Below are 16,008 nucleotides of genomic sequence, written 5' to 3'. Positions count from 1 at the left end.
TCTTGGTTGGGGATTCCTAGATCTTGTTAAGAACCTTTAACCCATAGAGATTTGCAGCCCCCTCCCTGATCCTGCCCCCAAAGAGGAGGCCCAGAGGAGCAATGGCCCATCTGGGGGCTGGGGGGAGGGGGAGCTACACCTGAGCTTGGGACCTTGAGAGTCATGGTCGCCTCTGTTTCCAGGGCAATCCCAACTTACCTGTGCTTTGTCCTTACTCCTCTGCAGCGCCTGCATCTCAGTGAAGATGTGGCTGGGGCCACATTCATGGCAGCAGGCAGTTCGGCCCCAGAGCTGTTCACGTCCGTCATAGGTAGGTGATGACCTGGGGACATCTCAGCCCTGCCTTCTCTTAAGGACAAGGGCTGTGGGGACAGACAGCCTTCCAGTGGCTTGGCTAATAGGAAATGAGAATCTCAAGACTCCAGGGAGCAAAGGCCACCTTCCCATCCCACTGTGGTTACTGTTATTATTTTAAGTGATGCTTTCCCTTGCATGAACGTGTCCCAGGTCCTGTGTCCAGGCTCCCATGGAACAATATCCCCAGTGCAGAGTTAAAACTCTCTCCTGCCCTTGGCTGCTTCCTGTAGACACTGAGAACAATCTAACTAACACTTGTGAAAACTCCCTTATGCCCACATCAAAAAGCAACTGGCCACAGCAGCCAGGCTGACATTAGGTCTGTTTCAGGGGTCTTCATCACCAAGGGTGACGTGGGAGTTGGGACCATCGTGGGCTCTGCAGTGTTCAATATCCTGTGCATCATTGGCGTCTGCGGGCTCTTTGCTGGGCAGGTAAGGCTGATAGCCGAATGCGGCATGGGGTTGGAGGGGACAGCAGGGAGGTGAGGCAGGAGTGGCATCAGCATGGGGGCCAATGGTCTCGGGCAGCGGTGACATGGGGTCTCACACCCCAGGAGGTTGGCTCAACTGGAAGTGGAAACAGTCAGGCCCCATTGTTTGGTCTCCGTGTTGATGGCATACAGAGCGCCCGGGCCACATAAATAATTAACCAGCTTCAAGGTGCAGGCTGCCAATCTGAAGGTGTTGAGCTCATTTTGAATGTCATGATCTGAACTGGAATGACCTAAAACCATTTAATATATAGCTTTGCCTCAATGGCAGTAGAGTAGATGAGAGAGAGAGAGAGAGGAAATGACAGGGTTTTCATTTCTTTTTTTCTGCTAAAAAGCATTCTGAGCTGTCACAGTGTAGGACAGTTTTGCTACAGCCATCAAGCAATTCAGGTACATGGCCACTTTAGCTTACATTTGGGATCACGAGGGGCTTTGCATGCCTTCATTTTATCTATGGAGACTATTCTACTGCCAGGGAGTGTCATGGGGTCTGGTGTCTATATTGGAAATCCTCGGGAAGATGCCCTGAAGTCACCTAAGTGTGAGGCTCGCTGAGAGCCCAGGCAACGTGGCAGCACCCAAGGGTTTGCCAACTCTGATGTCCCAACTCCCTCATAGGAACTTTGATCCTGAGCTCTACCTTGACACCCAGATTTTGAATATCTTCTAGGAAAAGCACCTTCCAGAAGCCCGTTTAGGGTACTCTACTTGCAATATTGAGGAACATGGTGATGCTAACTAGCTCCCCCACTGTGGAGGACACCTCAGGGTCCTGCTAGAGGTGGCTGGCTGATTTGAAGGCTAATAAGAAAGCTCCTTTGAGCTTTCTTCCACACCCTGTTCTGGGCCCCTGTGCTATCCAGTCAGCGGGCCATGGGCACCTACCTCCCACCCTGCCCATCTTTCTAACGCAGACTGGAGTCTATGCAGGAGGCATCTGGCACATGGTTGCAGTTCTCCACCGCCTGTTTCTAACTGCCATCATTTCATGCCCATTGATTTGTGAGGGCTGCCTGGTGGGTTCACCGCTTGTGAGTGACAGGCAGAGGGACACCTCGATCTCACCTGGAATTGGCTCCAGAGCCCACAAATGGAGGGTTACTTCTGGGGCTCCCGGATGGGTGCATCCATACATAGTGGTCGAGCTCCACCCAACTTGCCAGACTGACATTCGCCTTTTTTCTCATCCTTGTGATCCATTACCTCTTTTCTTAGATTTTGTGGACCTGCAATATGGTGGTCTCTAAACCTCTAAGAGGTTTAGACCTCTTAGAAATATAGCCAGTGCCTCCCAAAACAAAACAAACAAAACAAACAAACAAACAAACAAAAACTGACTCTCCGTCCTTGCTTTCGGGGCCATCTGCACTTGGGTGGATCTCATCTGTGTCAACCGTCTTCTCATTGCCCTGCGGAGAGGAATAGTCACATCCTGCAGAAGAGGCTGTTGCTGTTCACACTCTCTTAATTAACATTGTCACCATTAGCAGTATGATTATTAGCCTGGCCGTTATTCATGTTGTCATTAGTTCATTAGTCATTTGTACCTGCAGCTTGATGGAAAGGTGAGCCCAAAGGGGGAGAAGTAACATAAAGAAATGAAACAAATGACTGGGAGGTCTCTAGTAAATGCAGGCAACTAATTACATATGAAGTGGCTTGCATTCATTTGTATTCATAATTTATTAGCAATGCGGTTAATTGCTGGCTTGGTTAGAACACCTGCTTAAAAGGCAGATTGCTTCCTGAACTTCAGCACATGCTGAATTCCAGGCACTTGGCTCCCTCTGAAAGGTCTTTGCAACCTTATCTCACAGCCTTGCACCATTGTGGAGGGAAGTAGCCACCATGATGTTGGTAGAAGTCGCCCAACATGATGATTCTGGATGCCAGCATTTCCTTCTGTTTTTCCCTGTCTTGTGCCCACTTGGAGATTGCTAAGACCATCTACCTCTCTGCTTTCAGGTGTTTGTAGAATCCATGATGTCTTTGCAGAGGGAGCAAAATTATGTTTTGGAAAGAACATGGGTCTGGAAATCAGGCCTGGGTTTGAATCCCGATTCTGCCATTTGCTGGCTGTGAAATGTTGGAGAAGTGACCTTTTCACCCCTCCGAGCCTGTTTTCAAATCTATAAAGCAAGTGGATATAAGCCCACCTTCCACCTAGCATCACCATGAGGATGAAACATAACATGTTCAGCATTAAGCAGGAGTCAGCCCGCATGGTAAATGCTCAATAAAAGATGCCATTATCAGCTCTCAGAAGAGTAACAATCCATGCAGTCCTCACCTCCAAATCCCATCGTAAGTCACTGTGATCATTTGGCCAAGAAGTGGACAGAATTTACTAACTAGTGGAACAGTCACAGGGTGCCAGATGGGGAAAGAAGGGAAGGTCAGGGAGAAGTCTTCTAAAGGAAAGTCCAAATGAGGAGATGTTGATAGAAGAATGATCTTAGAGGACTGGGCTTCACCTCATGCTAGCTTGTCAGTGGGAGGGAAAGGAAAAAGAGGTGAGAAATGAATCCTGCCTTATGTACGCAGAAGCATTCCCAGGTGGTGGAGTAGGTGCTGTGAAACACCACAGCAAGGGATGGATATTGGAAATTGAGCTGATTAATAAATCCAATCATGGGTCTCACTTAGCTTGGTTATTTATGTGGCTCCGCACTTTCATTTGACTGTGAGAATTCCCCACGAGTGCCCCTGGGCCTCTTTCTAATGTATTCTGGCCTGAAGGGCTGCTCATGACCAAATCTGTTACTCATCTGAAATCAAAGTAATTAAGCAGTAAGGTTTGAGTTCCTGTCTCAATTAGGGTTCTGATGAATTCGATGTAATTAAATGTCTGCCGTATTTGCAGTTTGCAAACATACCCGGCGTTCTGGTGTTTGCCTAAGGTGCTTTGGGGAGTTTTATGGGACAGGAAGAAAATTGCTTCTTAGAAAGTGGCTTTTAGAGAGGTTCTTGGCATCCCCACAAGATAAAAAAATAATAAAAAATAATAAAAACAAAAAAATAATAAGAGAGGGAACACCAAACTCTCAATGCAACAGACTAATGTATTTTACATACTGTGTTGCAAAAACTTCATGCCAATTTTGCAAAACAATGAACTTATTAATTTAAATCCACCATCCAGAGCCTCTTAGGCTTTAAAGACATAACCACAAAGAGAGAGTAAACAGTTTAACTGCATCCTATATTAGGATATTCATATTCCAGTTATTACAGACCGGCAGATGGCTCCACTTTATAATAAAGAACTCTAGCATCAGCTCTCCTGGCATTCTAGAAATGTGCCTGACATTCTCTGGCAAGGGCCATCTAACCTTAGCTGATATCATCTTTGTCCACATTACACCCTGTCCGTGCTGGCCCCTCAACACAAACCCGAAGAGCACCCAGAGGTTGCACATCTGAATTGAAACCTGCCATCAGTTTGGTTTCCACGAAGAATCTAAGCAGTGTTTCCAAGGCAGGTAGTTTATCTGAAAGGTGATCCCAGGACATGCCAGAGAGGGGGTAAGTGAGACCAGGCAGAGAGTTACCAAGGAAAGTGTGTTAGCAAGGAAGTTACCACTGTGAGCAGCTGGGGTTTACTTCTGAGAGAATGGGAGACTGTCTAGAACACAGGTCTCCAAGGTATCCAATCCAAGAAGGGAGATGGGGTGTTTATCCACCAGCCTCCACCAATTGTTGGTAAGGACTGCTCCTGCTAGACATGGGCAGGGTGGACTTCGGGAGAAAACCTCCAAGCAAAAAGACATAGAAGCTAGGCCCTGGAAGGACCTGAAACGGTAAAGGTAGGAAGACATGAGTGTAGCCTACAAAGCATTCACTACAAACTCGACTTAAGCCTTTAAAAATAAGCCACCTAGTTGGTCTCATTTTCGACTCTCCTTAATGAAACACAAGCTTTAGCACTAGGCTGATTCTTAAAGAGTTCAGGACCAGGATGTCTTGCATTTAGGGAATTTCCTCCAGTGCTAAAAATAACAGCTACCATTCTAGGCGCTTGCTGCTTCCAGTTAGGACACAGAAGACCTTGGCTCCCACAGGAACACCAAAAACCAATGTGGGTAATATAAAAATCATACTCATAAATGGGACTACTGGAGAATAGTGGAGGCAGGAGAGACCTGATGAAGTGACTTCCAGAGAGAGAAGCCCTTTGTCAGTGAGCTGAGTCCTGGCTGGTCTGGATGCAGGGAGAGCAGAAGTCTGTGAACATCCAGAACTTTGCAGACTAGAGATGAAGCCAACCGGGCTCCTGGTGGTGCTGGAGACAGCTAGGATGTCCTGGAGTCTGAAAGATGATCATGTACAACAATAATTTGCTTAACAGAGGACAGTAGTCCTCTCCACCCCACCCAAATGTGCTAGTGAAAACACAAGTGAAGGCAGAACTGAGAAGCAGAAATTCCAACTGCGCCATCTCTCACATTCTCCCAGCACCTGAAACTGAGGAATCCCAAATCCAGTCCTTTGATCTAAGAGACTAACCCTTCCTGCCGAAGCTGGGTGGAGGACGTGGGGCTGACCACAGTGACCCACCATCCAGTCCCAGTCAGATGAACACTTGCTGAAATCTGAATAATCACGTCCTCGCTTTCAGCAGATGAGAGCAGAACTTGAAATTTCTAGGGGAGGAAAAATCAGTATCCTCAGTTCTCACTTTTCTTCTATATATGATTCCCAGGATGCAGTAATAAAATCCAAAACCTGTTTGAAGGCAGGAATAGGACTCATAACCAAGGAAAAGCAGCTGCAGAAGCAAACCACAGATGATACAGATACAAGAATTAGCAGAAAAGAATTTAAAATATCTATCTTAAATAGGGACAGATGGGAAAAATAAATGAGTGGATGGAGAATTTCAGCAGAGAAATGGAAAAAAATAAGAAAACTCAGATTGAAATTATATATATATATATAATTCCATATATTTATGTATATATATTATATATTATATATACATATATATAATATATATATCTCCAACCCCAGCTCTCATTTATTAAACTTCCCCAATGTGCAGGCATCACAAGGTGCCTTACAAATATTTGTAGAAATACACCTACTGAGTTATAAGATAGTATTAGCATCACTTACAGCAAGGAAAAGGGGACCTGGGTACAGGAGGTGCTGCTTTGAGCGGGCAAAGCCTGGATTGGAACCCATGTGTACTAATGGTAAAATTCATTCTCCTTCCTCATGGGGAGCCTATGGCTGAAAACTCCCAGATGTTATGCTTGCATTATTATGGTTATCTCTAGCATTTATGCGTTCTCTAAAAGTGGGTGGTGTAGGAGCTTGGGGCAATGCAAAGAAAGGACCTATCTGCACAATAGTGGTGACCAGGGATGGGTGATGGAGGTACTTAGCCCAGCCAGTGCTTGGCTAGAAGCTTCTCTAATAATAGATAGATGGCATCATCTACCACCAGACTTTCACTTCCATTAAACAGATGGAGGATTCAGACTAATAAACATGGTGAGAGACCCACAGACCACCCCAGCCTACCCTGTACACCTTGGTCCCTAGCTTATTGTTCTCCAGACAAAACCCAACTCATCACCTACCATGTTCCAGTTCTGAAGAGCATCCAGATTCCCCAAGACACTGGGGGACCCACCAGCTGAGACCGAGAAGCCCCACACACATCCCTGAAAACAGGGCCTGGAGTCCTGCCATTCCCCCTAGAAAGGGAGATAAAAGTGCACAAGGGAGAGTGAGAGGTCCATGGAGCACTTGAGGAGCAGGTCCCACCAAAGGCCTCGCTCTGGATGCAGGATGCTCTAGTACTTGATCCAATGAGTAGGAGAGGACAGTTTGTGCTGTGGGAGTAAACCAAGGCCAGGGTCAGGTCTATCTGGAGCAGTCACTGCATCCGTCACATTCCAGTGAAATAAGAACTTCTCCAAGTGACAGCTGCTGGGCACCTGCCTCAGGAAGACTTTGCTAGAAGGCAGATCCCCAGCCCTCATTTGAGACCAACTGAAATCAGAAGAGCAGATGTACCTGCTTGAGCCCCATCTGCAGGCTCAGCTCAGCTCAAATTCGTGGACCAAGCTTGGCCTTGGGCAGGAGGCAGCCATTGTTGGCCAGCTGGCCCAGGCAGCATGAACTGTCTCCTCTTGATGCCCCAGTTCTATAACTGGCTGTCTGCCCTCAGTGTCTCCTGGTCATTTCTTTTCCCCAGCCATCCCCAGTGCCCCTTCAAGGCCAGGTACTGACAGGACCCCATACCTGATCTTCCCCTGACACACACTTGTTCCCAACCCTGAGTTCCATTAAAGTCACCCACCCACCTCTGTGGTGCTCAATCTTGATGGCCTCTGCATCCTCATCCCAGATCTCTTTGTTAGCTTTGACTTTGGCTTACTGCACTTGTCCCTGGCTTATTTTGCCTCCTTGAAATGATCTCCTGAAATCAGATCCATTCCTGGACCCACACTTAGATTAGTTAAGAGGCCTTCAGCTTCAGGCAACAACAACAACAACAAAAAACCCACTTATAACTGGCTTCTTAAATCAAGGAAATTTATCAGTGTCTTTGAAACAGAGGAAAATGGACATCAGGCATGGTTTGCTCAGGGCTCCAGCCCATTTTCTGTGATTCTCTTATCACCAGCCTTCTCTGACTCCTTCCTTAGACTATCCTTTGAGGCAAAAGGTGACTGTAGCTGTTTCATGACTCATAAACACACACCACAATGACCAAAAGAGAAGGAGAATGTCTCCCTACCTACCCTACTTCTCATCCCTCACCTGACATGATCAAACAAAAATCTGAGTGGGCCAACTTGGGTCACCTGACCATCCCTGAACCAATCCCAAAGGAACTAGAGTAACCCTGTTGGCTTAGGGTAATCCAGAACTACCCATCCCTTATCTTCTTCTCCCCAGAACTGAGAATGTGATCAGTTCTACCCCAAATATATAGCTTTTGGTCCTTGACAGTTATCCAAAACAGATGAATGACCAAATGACAACTGCAGTATCACATGCCGCCTCAGTGGCTGCTTCCCCCTGACTGGTATAACACACCTGATAGATCTGTCACAGGTCTTTATGTGAATACAGGCTTTCATTTCTTTTGGGTGGATCATACAGAAGTGCAATTGCTGGGTTGCAGAGTGAACATGTTTGTAAGCAAATGCCAGCAGTTTTTCAAAGTACCTGAGCCATTTTGTATTTCCCACACTATGTGAGGATGCAGACACTCTGCATCATCAGCAGCACTGGGTATTATTTGTTTCATTTTGTTTCAATTTTAGCCATTCTAGTGAGAGTGGGTGGCATCACTATGGTTTTTCATATGCATTTCCCTGACGAGTCATGATGTTGAGCATCTTTCCACTTGCTTATATGCCATCCAGTATCTTCTTTGATGGAGACTCTGTTCAAAGCTTGGCCCATTTTTTAAATTGAAGTTTTGTCATTTTCTGCCACTGTTTCAGGCATCCTCTAACCATCACATTGGACCCCCTCCCCAAGCCCTTCTGTCCAGTTCACTTCCACTTTCACTAGAGCCTAGGGCCATTAGAAACTATTTAAAGTGGTCTTGGCCATGCTTTATTTCTTTCATTGCTGGCATGTGGGTTTGCAAAAGAGGTACTTAGAAGTGGTACTCTTCAGTTGTATGGGAGAAAATACAGAGGTCACCTCTCTTCAACCAGCTTGACTGTGTGTAGCAGTCACTGAGAGCTGAGATGCACAGTTCCAGAAATGTGAGGAGGAAAGCAGACATCTCTGGCAGCCGGAGCCGGACATTCCTCCCATATAATTCTCACGTTGCTCTTTGAAAGTGAACAAAGGGGATGGGGTTTCAGATCGGCTCCATCCTTGGAGGGGCTATTCTCAGGGTTGGCCAAGACTTTCAATGCACAAGGAGACCAGAACCTTACAGCCATCTCAGCTGGACACCGCACCCCCCACCCGCCAAAGAGAGTCCATCTTTTCAACACAAATGACATTTCTTTCCATGATCCTGCCCAAGTGAACACAGTGTCCTCCACACTGGTGTAGATGAGTGGGGCTCTTAGTAGGAATCTGCCCTGTGGGCTGGTGCCAAATTGAATCAGAGCCAAACTCCCCCTTAGTGAAATCACAAAAAGAGATATAAGCTGTGAACAACCAGCCCTCTCCCCGACCAGCAGCTGAAGCTGGATATTGATGGTAAATGTAGGGAGGATAGAAGCATCTCTGACAGACAGATACTTGTTTTATATAGTATTTCTCTTTAACCGACACGCTTTAGGTCCTTACCCTGTGCCAGGCACTGTCTTGCCACTCTGTGTATATTAACGCTCCTGGTCCTCACAACAGCCCTATGACGAGGACATTGTTTTTAGAAAAGAGGAAACTGAGCTCTGAGAGGCTGAGCAGTGTGTCAGCCACAGAACCAGGCTTTTAGGGTTGCAAGGATCCAGCCAGCAGCACCAAGCTAACTAGCTCTCTCTCAGGCCAAACTCAGAGAGCAGGTTTAGCCCCTGCCTTACCCAGCAAGCTCCCTCCATGTTGCGGTCATTCTCACCATCCCTCGAAGGATCCTCAGATGCCCCTCACTCCCAAATGGCATGTGCATGTGGCATCTGCTGAGCTTAACGTTCTTCTGGTGGACTCTGGTGTCTTGGGCCTGTGCACTCACACTTGGGCTCCATGGGGGTGCAGGCATCCCAGCACTTGGCACAGAGAGCCCCTCACCAAGACACTTGCCCTTTATTCAGTCAGAGCCTGCAGCAGCACTAGGGGAGGTGAAGAATTCTAATCATGACCTTCTAATTCCACCCCAGACACAAAGTCCTAGAAACCTCCCCATGATATAAGAGCACACAGAAGCGTAGCAAGTCATGAAAATATATCTGTAGTGAGACAAAGAAGGCCTTCTGCTGGGTGGCCATCAGAGTCCTCCCTGCTCTTAGCTCTTGTCTCCTCCCCCCACCACCTGGCACACATACAGAGCATTGCATGGGCAAAGAACAGACCAGATTTCATGTTTTGGATCCAAGCAGCTATGGTCAGAGTGCCCATGGCATGAGCCATAGCCAGCCCCTGACACTGAGAATCCCCAGGACTTACAATCCTGGGCTGCCTGCACGATAACGGTAATTAAAGGTAGCTTGTCTCTTTGTATTGTCATCTGTTAGTTTAAAGCCAGGGTAATAATCCATTGATTATCATCTAAGAGGAAATGTTTATTTTATATTCCTTCTTTGGTCAGTCAGTTCATTGAATGATGCAACATATGTTTACTGAGTGTCTAGTATGCACTGAAGAGATACTAGTGAAACAAAATCACATTCTAGCAGTGGCCTGTGGGATGTGAAGTACCCAAAAAAGATGATAGATTGCTAGATTAGATAGATGACAGGCAGGCAGACAGACAGACAGAGTTTGAGATAGCAAGGGAGTGAAAGGAGGAGATGATATATTATGGCAGGCGGTGGTCAGTGCTGTGAAGAAAAATAAAGCAAAGTAAGGGTCACAGAGAGGAGATGGGAGAAGAAATACCAATTCATAAAGAGTTTTCAGGAAAAGGACCTTTGAAACTGTTGATAGGTTCATGGGGTGAGAAAATACTCCTGTATTCCACTCCATGAAGAAAATGGCACCATCTAAAATGAAGACTCTGGTTCTGGGCACTGCTTTGAACTGTTAAGTCTCTCTGAGCAGAGAGAGCATGACCCCTAAGCACAAGACAGCTTCTGCCCGGAGACAGTGTAAAAGGCTGGTCTACTAACCTCACAAGGTAGAATAAGAAAAACACCAGTGGCAAGCGCAGCAGGAAGGGGTATGTGCAGTGACCACCACCATCCCCAGCAACCCTGAGCTTCAGGAGGAGGCTGCAGGCTGCAGAACTGTAGGGAAGCTCTACGTCACCTCCCTGAGCCCAGGCAGCTCACCTGTAGGGCAAGGACACCTGTGGCACCAAGCTGCTCTGTGGGTTTGGTGGAATGATGATCAGTGACATCGGCAACGATGACATCAGTCACCAAGTGGGCAGTGGCTCAGTGCCCGAAGCCATTTTCTGCCAGCAAGTATTCATGGCGACTCCATATGGAAACCTGAGAAAGAGCAGTGGGTGTTCAGACAGGTACAAGTGTGCCATGTTTGCGGGTCAGGAAAAGGGCCTATTTGGAGCCTAGGGAAGGCAGAGTGTGGCTGAGAGAGAGCTCTGGTTGGAAGCAGATCATGGTGAGGATTTGGGTGAAATGGGGAGCCACTGGAGAGTTGCAAGCTATAGAGTAACATTACCTAATTTATACTTTGGGAAATTTACTCCAACTACCCGGGGGGCGGTGGGGAGGCACCCTCTGGAGACAAGATGGTGGCAGGGAAACTAGCTCGGAAGTCTATGGTGAGGCATGAGTTGAATTTGGGGCAGTAACAATGATAAGAAATGGTTGTCAGATGTAGAATATTTTTGGAGACGGTGCCAAGAGGATTTGCTGATGAACTAGAAGTGAGGGTGACAGAATAAGATAAATCATAGAAGATTCAAGATTTTTGTCTTGACCCATATAAATGGGTCCTGGCAATACAAATGAGTACAAATCAGTCATGAGAACTGAGGAGGGTTCGTTTTCAGAGCATAGCCAGCGTATTATCTAACATATTCTAAAGTCTACCCTGGTGTGTCAGATCCAGAAACTTGGTAAGGAGGCCAAAATACATTGTGGGATTTTATTTTCATTTTTTTCAATTCAAAGCCTGATCAGCCATCTATTAGTCACCAGCCTCTTTGCTAGGCAGCTTTTGTCACACACAGCCGTACTCAGCCTGCCTGAGGAACCCAGCCCAGCTGTCCTACAGAGCCACTGCCCCTGCCGGTGTCACTGCAAGAGAAAGCCCTGATCAGCTCCATCTAGGACCTCAGATGTAGTGACCCCGGAGTCCTGGATTGCAATGCCCATCTCATGTTACCCTCAGTCTCTGTGAACTTGCAGCTGACACCTGGGAGCTCCATAGCTCGGTGGTAGTCATGATCTTGCATTTGGTGAAGTCAGGTAAGAACAGTTGAAATCCCCAGCATTTACTATGATGTGGCTTGACTCATGATTTTCTCTACCACTTCCTTTCCCCTACCTACCCTGGGTCCGGACAGAGCTGGGATATCTTATCAGATCATACTAGGCTGCGGTACCATGGGGCTGTCTTTACTCCAGGTTCTCTGAGTTCCCAATGAGCCCTGTCTCTACTTGCTAACCCGGCAGGACTCGGTTTGCAACTTTAAAACAGGAGAAGCAACCACGGAAAATTTTGTGGATTTCTTTTTTGCCTTTTTTTTTAATATAACAAAACACTTTTATAGTTCACTTTTTTCTATTCCAGGCCAATCTCCTTTTATTTATGTGAAGTAAGACATTTATGCCCTCCTGATCCAGCTGCTCTTTCCTGCAGGGGAAATATCACTCTGCATTTAAATGGAAACCTTAAGACTGGACCTGAGCCTGAATCTCCAAGTGAGAAATAAACAAACGTCATTAACCTTTCCGGATAGCATGCAGACCGGTTTGGGGCAACAAGAGAGCTCATGTACCAAATGTCTGGCTTTTACAGTCAAATGGCATAGAGGTTGGCCTGGGGCTTTCCTCCCCTTGACCCCCTTGACTCAACCAAGGGACGGCTTATGTTTACGCAGCAGGAAGGGGCACTCTCTTTCCTGCAGTGGATATACATGAGCTGCCACTCTTCAGGAGATAGGGCAAGAAAATAGCTTGGGTGTGCTTTATTTGTTTGTCATTTTTTTCCCCAACTCAAACTGTGGCTGCAGTTGGGGCGTAGAAAATCAGAATTAGGGTACTTGATGCAGTAGCACCCAGTGGGGGGATGCAGGGCGAGGTCAACTGTTAACAGCATGGGACCCCTAGCTTTCATCATGTCAAGATCTTGGTTATTATACAGTAAACCTTGTTTTTTGCACTCTCTTGCTCTGCCTCTGATTACTGTGACACTCTGCTGCTTAGAAACATGGGTTCTGGGCTCCCCGTAGCATCGTTGCCTTTTTTCCTTTTTTGTTTTTTTAACAATATGTAACATTCTTCTGCTTCCAGTTACCATCTATTTTGAATTTCAATTAAAGATAGTTTTAGGAGCACCTGGGTGGCTCAGTCAGTTAAGCCACTGTCTTGCGATTGAGCCCTGCATTGGGCTCCCTGCTCATCAGGAAGTCTGCTTCTCCCTCCGCACCAACCCCCTCTTTTGCTGTCTCTCTTCTCTCTCTCTCTCTGTCTCTTTCTCAAATAAATAAATATTTTTTAAGCTGACTTTAAAAAAAAATAGGTTTAGTATTAACACCTCATCTTTATTGGGATTTCATCTGAGTTCATATAAAATGTTATAGATCTAGATACAGATATCAACTCAGTTAATGCTTCCATCAACCCCATGGAGTAGCTGTTTATCTCATTTTATAGATAGGAAGATTGAGCCCAGAGAGCGAGGTGAGGAAACTTGTCCCAGAGCACACATCCAGGAACAGCAGAGTTGGGATTCAGAACTAGACAGTCCCGTTCTAGAATTTGTATCCTTAATCACTGTGGAACAAAACCCAGCGAAGCAAAGCCATGCAGGGAGGTCTCTCTTGGTAGAAGGTCGTAGAAAAAAACACGATTTGCGATTGAAGGAAGAGGCCACCCCAGATTGTCAGCTCTTCTCTCTAGTCTAGAAGTGTCTACATATATGGAATTTCCTTTAAGGCTTTCTGTTATAGAACTTTCTATAGAAAGTGCTGAGACCAGCAGCCTAGTCGGGGGCGGGGGGTGGGATGGGGGGGCTGTCTCTCAATGAAAAACCAGATGATGGCTCCTTGCAGAAGCTGAGACTGTTCTGAGCTGCGTGTATACACGCCTGACTACAGCAGGTAGTGAAATGTGTTATGGGACAAAATTGATGTCAAGACCCTTTCTAATGCCCCTGCTATTGTGCAGGAACTTTCCACAGCACAGAGCAGCAGAGGCTTGCCCTCCCACTGTCCCACGTTGCTTGGGGTTGCCCCTGATTGATTCGTGCAGCCCATTCTGCCCTTGGCCTACATTTTTCCTTTTAGAGGAGTCCATTCTCTTGCCGGGAAAAGGAGGAAAGATGGAGAAGGACAGCCAGGTGGGGTCTTACTTGCCCTGAGGAGGCAAAGCTCAGGGGTGTCCCTGGTGAGATGTTGGTTTCCTGCACAAAGCTGTAGACCAAGGTAAGGCAGAAAAATCTCTTGCTTTTATCCAAGTGATAGGTTCAACTTCTGGCCCTCTTCAGCCTTCTGTTGCCTTTAGATCCTGCTGTCAGACCCTGCCAGCTCCTCCTGGATGAACCCAAGTGTGATTTAGAAGTAGAAGGCTCCTTATGAGTGATCAAGTCTCTGGCCCTGATGTGGCCAGGATTGGGGCTTACTTCACTAGTCCTACATGGTCCTGGCCCAAAATTCTGTGGGGTTCTGGTCTGAGCACTCCTGGCCATGCCACAGCATCGGCCCACTGAAGGTCCCCAACTGATGAGCCAGGCCCCTGGTGGGGGGTGCATGCTGTTGGCTATTTATGTTTTCAATTTTGCATTCCCTAATTTCTCTCCTTTTCCAAAGAAAAGAGTGGTGTGAAGAAGTGGGGACCATAGTCGGTATTTCTGAGTTTGTTTGAAGGCTTTTGGTGCTCAGATGTCAAGCAAGCTCCACCAGAGACAGAAATCAGTGAACCCCATAAGTAGACCAGAATTGACTTTGTATTTGTAACCAGATCCTGTGGACGGTCTAAATATCTGTTTGCCCAAGTGGGCTGGCCGGTGTCAAACCACTTAGCCACTGTTTCAGAGGGAAGTCCTTTCTCTGTCAGAAGGAAGGAGAGGGTTCCCGGAGCTTTCAGAGTGTCCAGACACATTTTCCCTTTAGTTCTTTTCTTGTTGTTCATCGAATCACTTATTCATTCTGGAATTAAGTGTGATATTGCCAGCCTTGGAGCTATGCATGCTCATAAACCAAGAAAACTCTGTGAATTCCTGGGGTACCAACTGCTGCTACCTTGGGGCTCTGCTCCCACTGAGCCGGGTATGCAAGTGAGCCCCATCATTCCAGGTGTGTGGAAGAATTTCCAAGGAAGGCTTGGGGCTGCAGTGGCATCATCCCACAAAGGGCAGCCCCACACAGCCCTGGTGTGGTCCAGCCACTTACTTAATCCGTGATCATTTACTGAGTGGTAGGTCTAGTGCTTGGGAAAATGATGACAAGACTGAAAGGGCCCCTGTTATTCCAGCCGAGGGAAGACAGATGGTAAATAAGCACCCATTAAATCAACAAGGTCATTTCCAATAGAAATAGTCTGAAGATACTAAGACAGGGTAACCTTGGTGACTCATGGAGAGTAAAGGGCTGGAACAGGACTGCCTCACGTGCTACAGGGAGCAAAGGGCTCTTTGGGGCTGCGGCCAGATGGGCAAAGACCTAGAACATTTCCAGGCAGAGAACTTCTACACAAGGGCCATGAGATGGGAACTATGGGGCAACTTACAGGAACAGAGAAGAAGCCAGTGCTTCTGGAAAGGGAGGACCCAGATGGCAGAGCCAGGGGTGAGGCTGGCCTGGCTCCTGAGGGTCCCGATGAAGGGTTTGGTTTCATTCAGGACCCTGTTCTAGGGAAATACTTGGGAGCACTTTTCCTGGTGCGACATCACAAAGGGTGGAAAGAATCAGAAATCTGCATGTTAACCAAGGTCTGTCAAGGCATTAGATGGTTCTAAACCAGGTTCATGCCACACGGGCAACATCTCTAATACCACCCAAGTGTGAGTCCCCACCCTATCTGCCTTTGGGTGTTGGCTCCAAACCCAAATTGCCGCCTCTGAGGAATTTCTCCAGTGACTCCCCCCACCCTCCCTCACCTCTCTCCAGCTCTGTATCCTCACATCAGAATAACCCCTTTTCGCTCAGCCTTTGTTCCGTTCCTGAAAGAGTATGCAGTCCATTAGCCTTAGCCACCTTCTCCTCTTCGTCTCATTCCAAATCCTTTTATCCTTCAAATTCCCAGCATCCCCCTCTTCCAGTGACCATTCTGATTAGCGAGTCCCAAGTCTGAGTGTTTGCCTCCCCCACTCAGGGGTCTATTTCCCCTTCCTCCCACACCCATGTTGGAATACTTGGTCTGACCAAGGTTTATGCCACTTCCAGG

General features: G+C 47.0%; 1 protein-coding gene and 2 long non-coding RNA genes across 6 annotated transcripts in view; 2 read left to right on the top strand and 1 right to left on the bottom strand.

Moving 5' to 3' along the window:
* SLC24A3 (solute carrier family 24 member 3) overlaps window positions 1–16,008 on the top strand; it is a 481,529-nt gene that overhangs the window by 353,789 nt on the left and 111,732 nt on the right. For all 4 annotated transcript variants that reach the window (XM_038571460.1, XM_038571461.1, XM_038571462.1 and 1 more), the window contains 2 exons: window positions 226–310; window positions 688–791. In XM_038571460.1, the coding sequence (XP_038427388.1) occupies window positions 226–310; window positions 688–791 (189 nt within the window). The remainder of the gene's footprint in view (window positions 1–225; window positions 311–687; window positions 792–16,008) is intronic.
* Window positions 8,429–12,784, top strand: LOC119865612. The gene is made up of 2 exons (XR_005377506.1): window positions 8,429–11,868; window positions 12,194–12,784. It is a non-coding gene; the product is annotated as an uncharacterized LOC119865612 (long non-coding RNA).
* On the bottom strand, window positions 8,560–15,466 carry LOC111092178. The gene is made up of 3 exons (XR_005377505.1): window positions 15,352–15,466; window positions 10,765–10,926; window positions 8,560–8,658 (listed from the first exon to the last, which is right to left on the bottom strand). It is a non-coding gene; the product is annotated as an uncharacterized LOC111092178 (long non-coding RNA).

This window comes from Canis lupus, chromosome 24 (genome assembly GCF_011100685.1).
Source record: "Canis lupus familiaris isolate Mischka breed German Shepherd chromosome 24, alternate assembly UU_Cfam_GSD_1.0, whole genome shotgun sequence".
Lineage (NCBI taxonomy): Eukaryota > Metazoa > Chordata > Mammalia > Carnivora > Canidae > Canis > Canis lupus.
The sequence above is the reverse complement of the archived record's forward strand: the minus strand, read 5'-3'. Positions and strand labels throughout refer to the sequence as shown.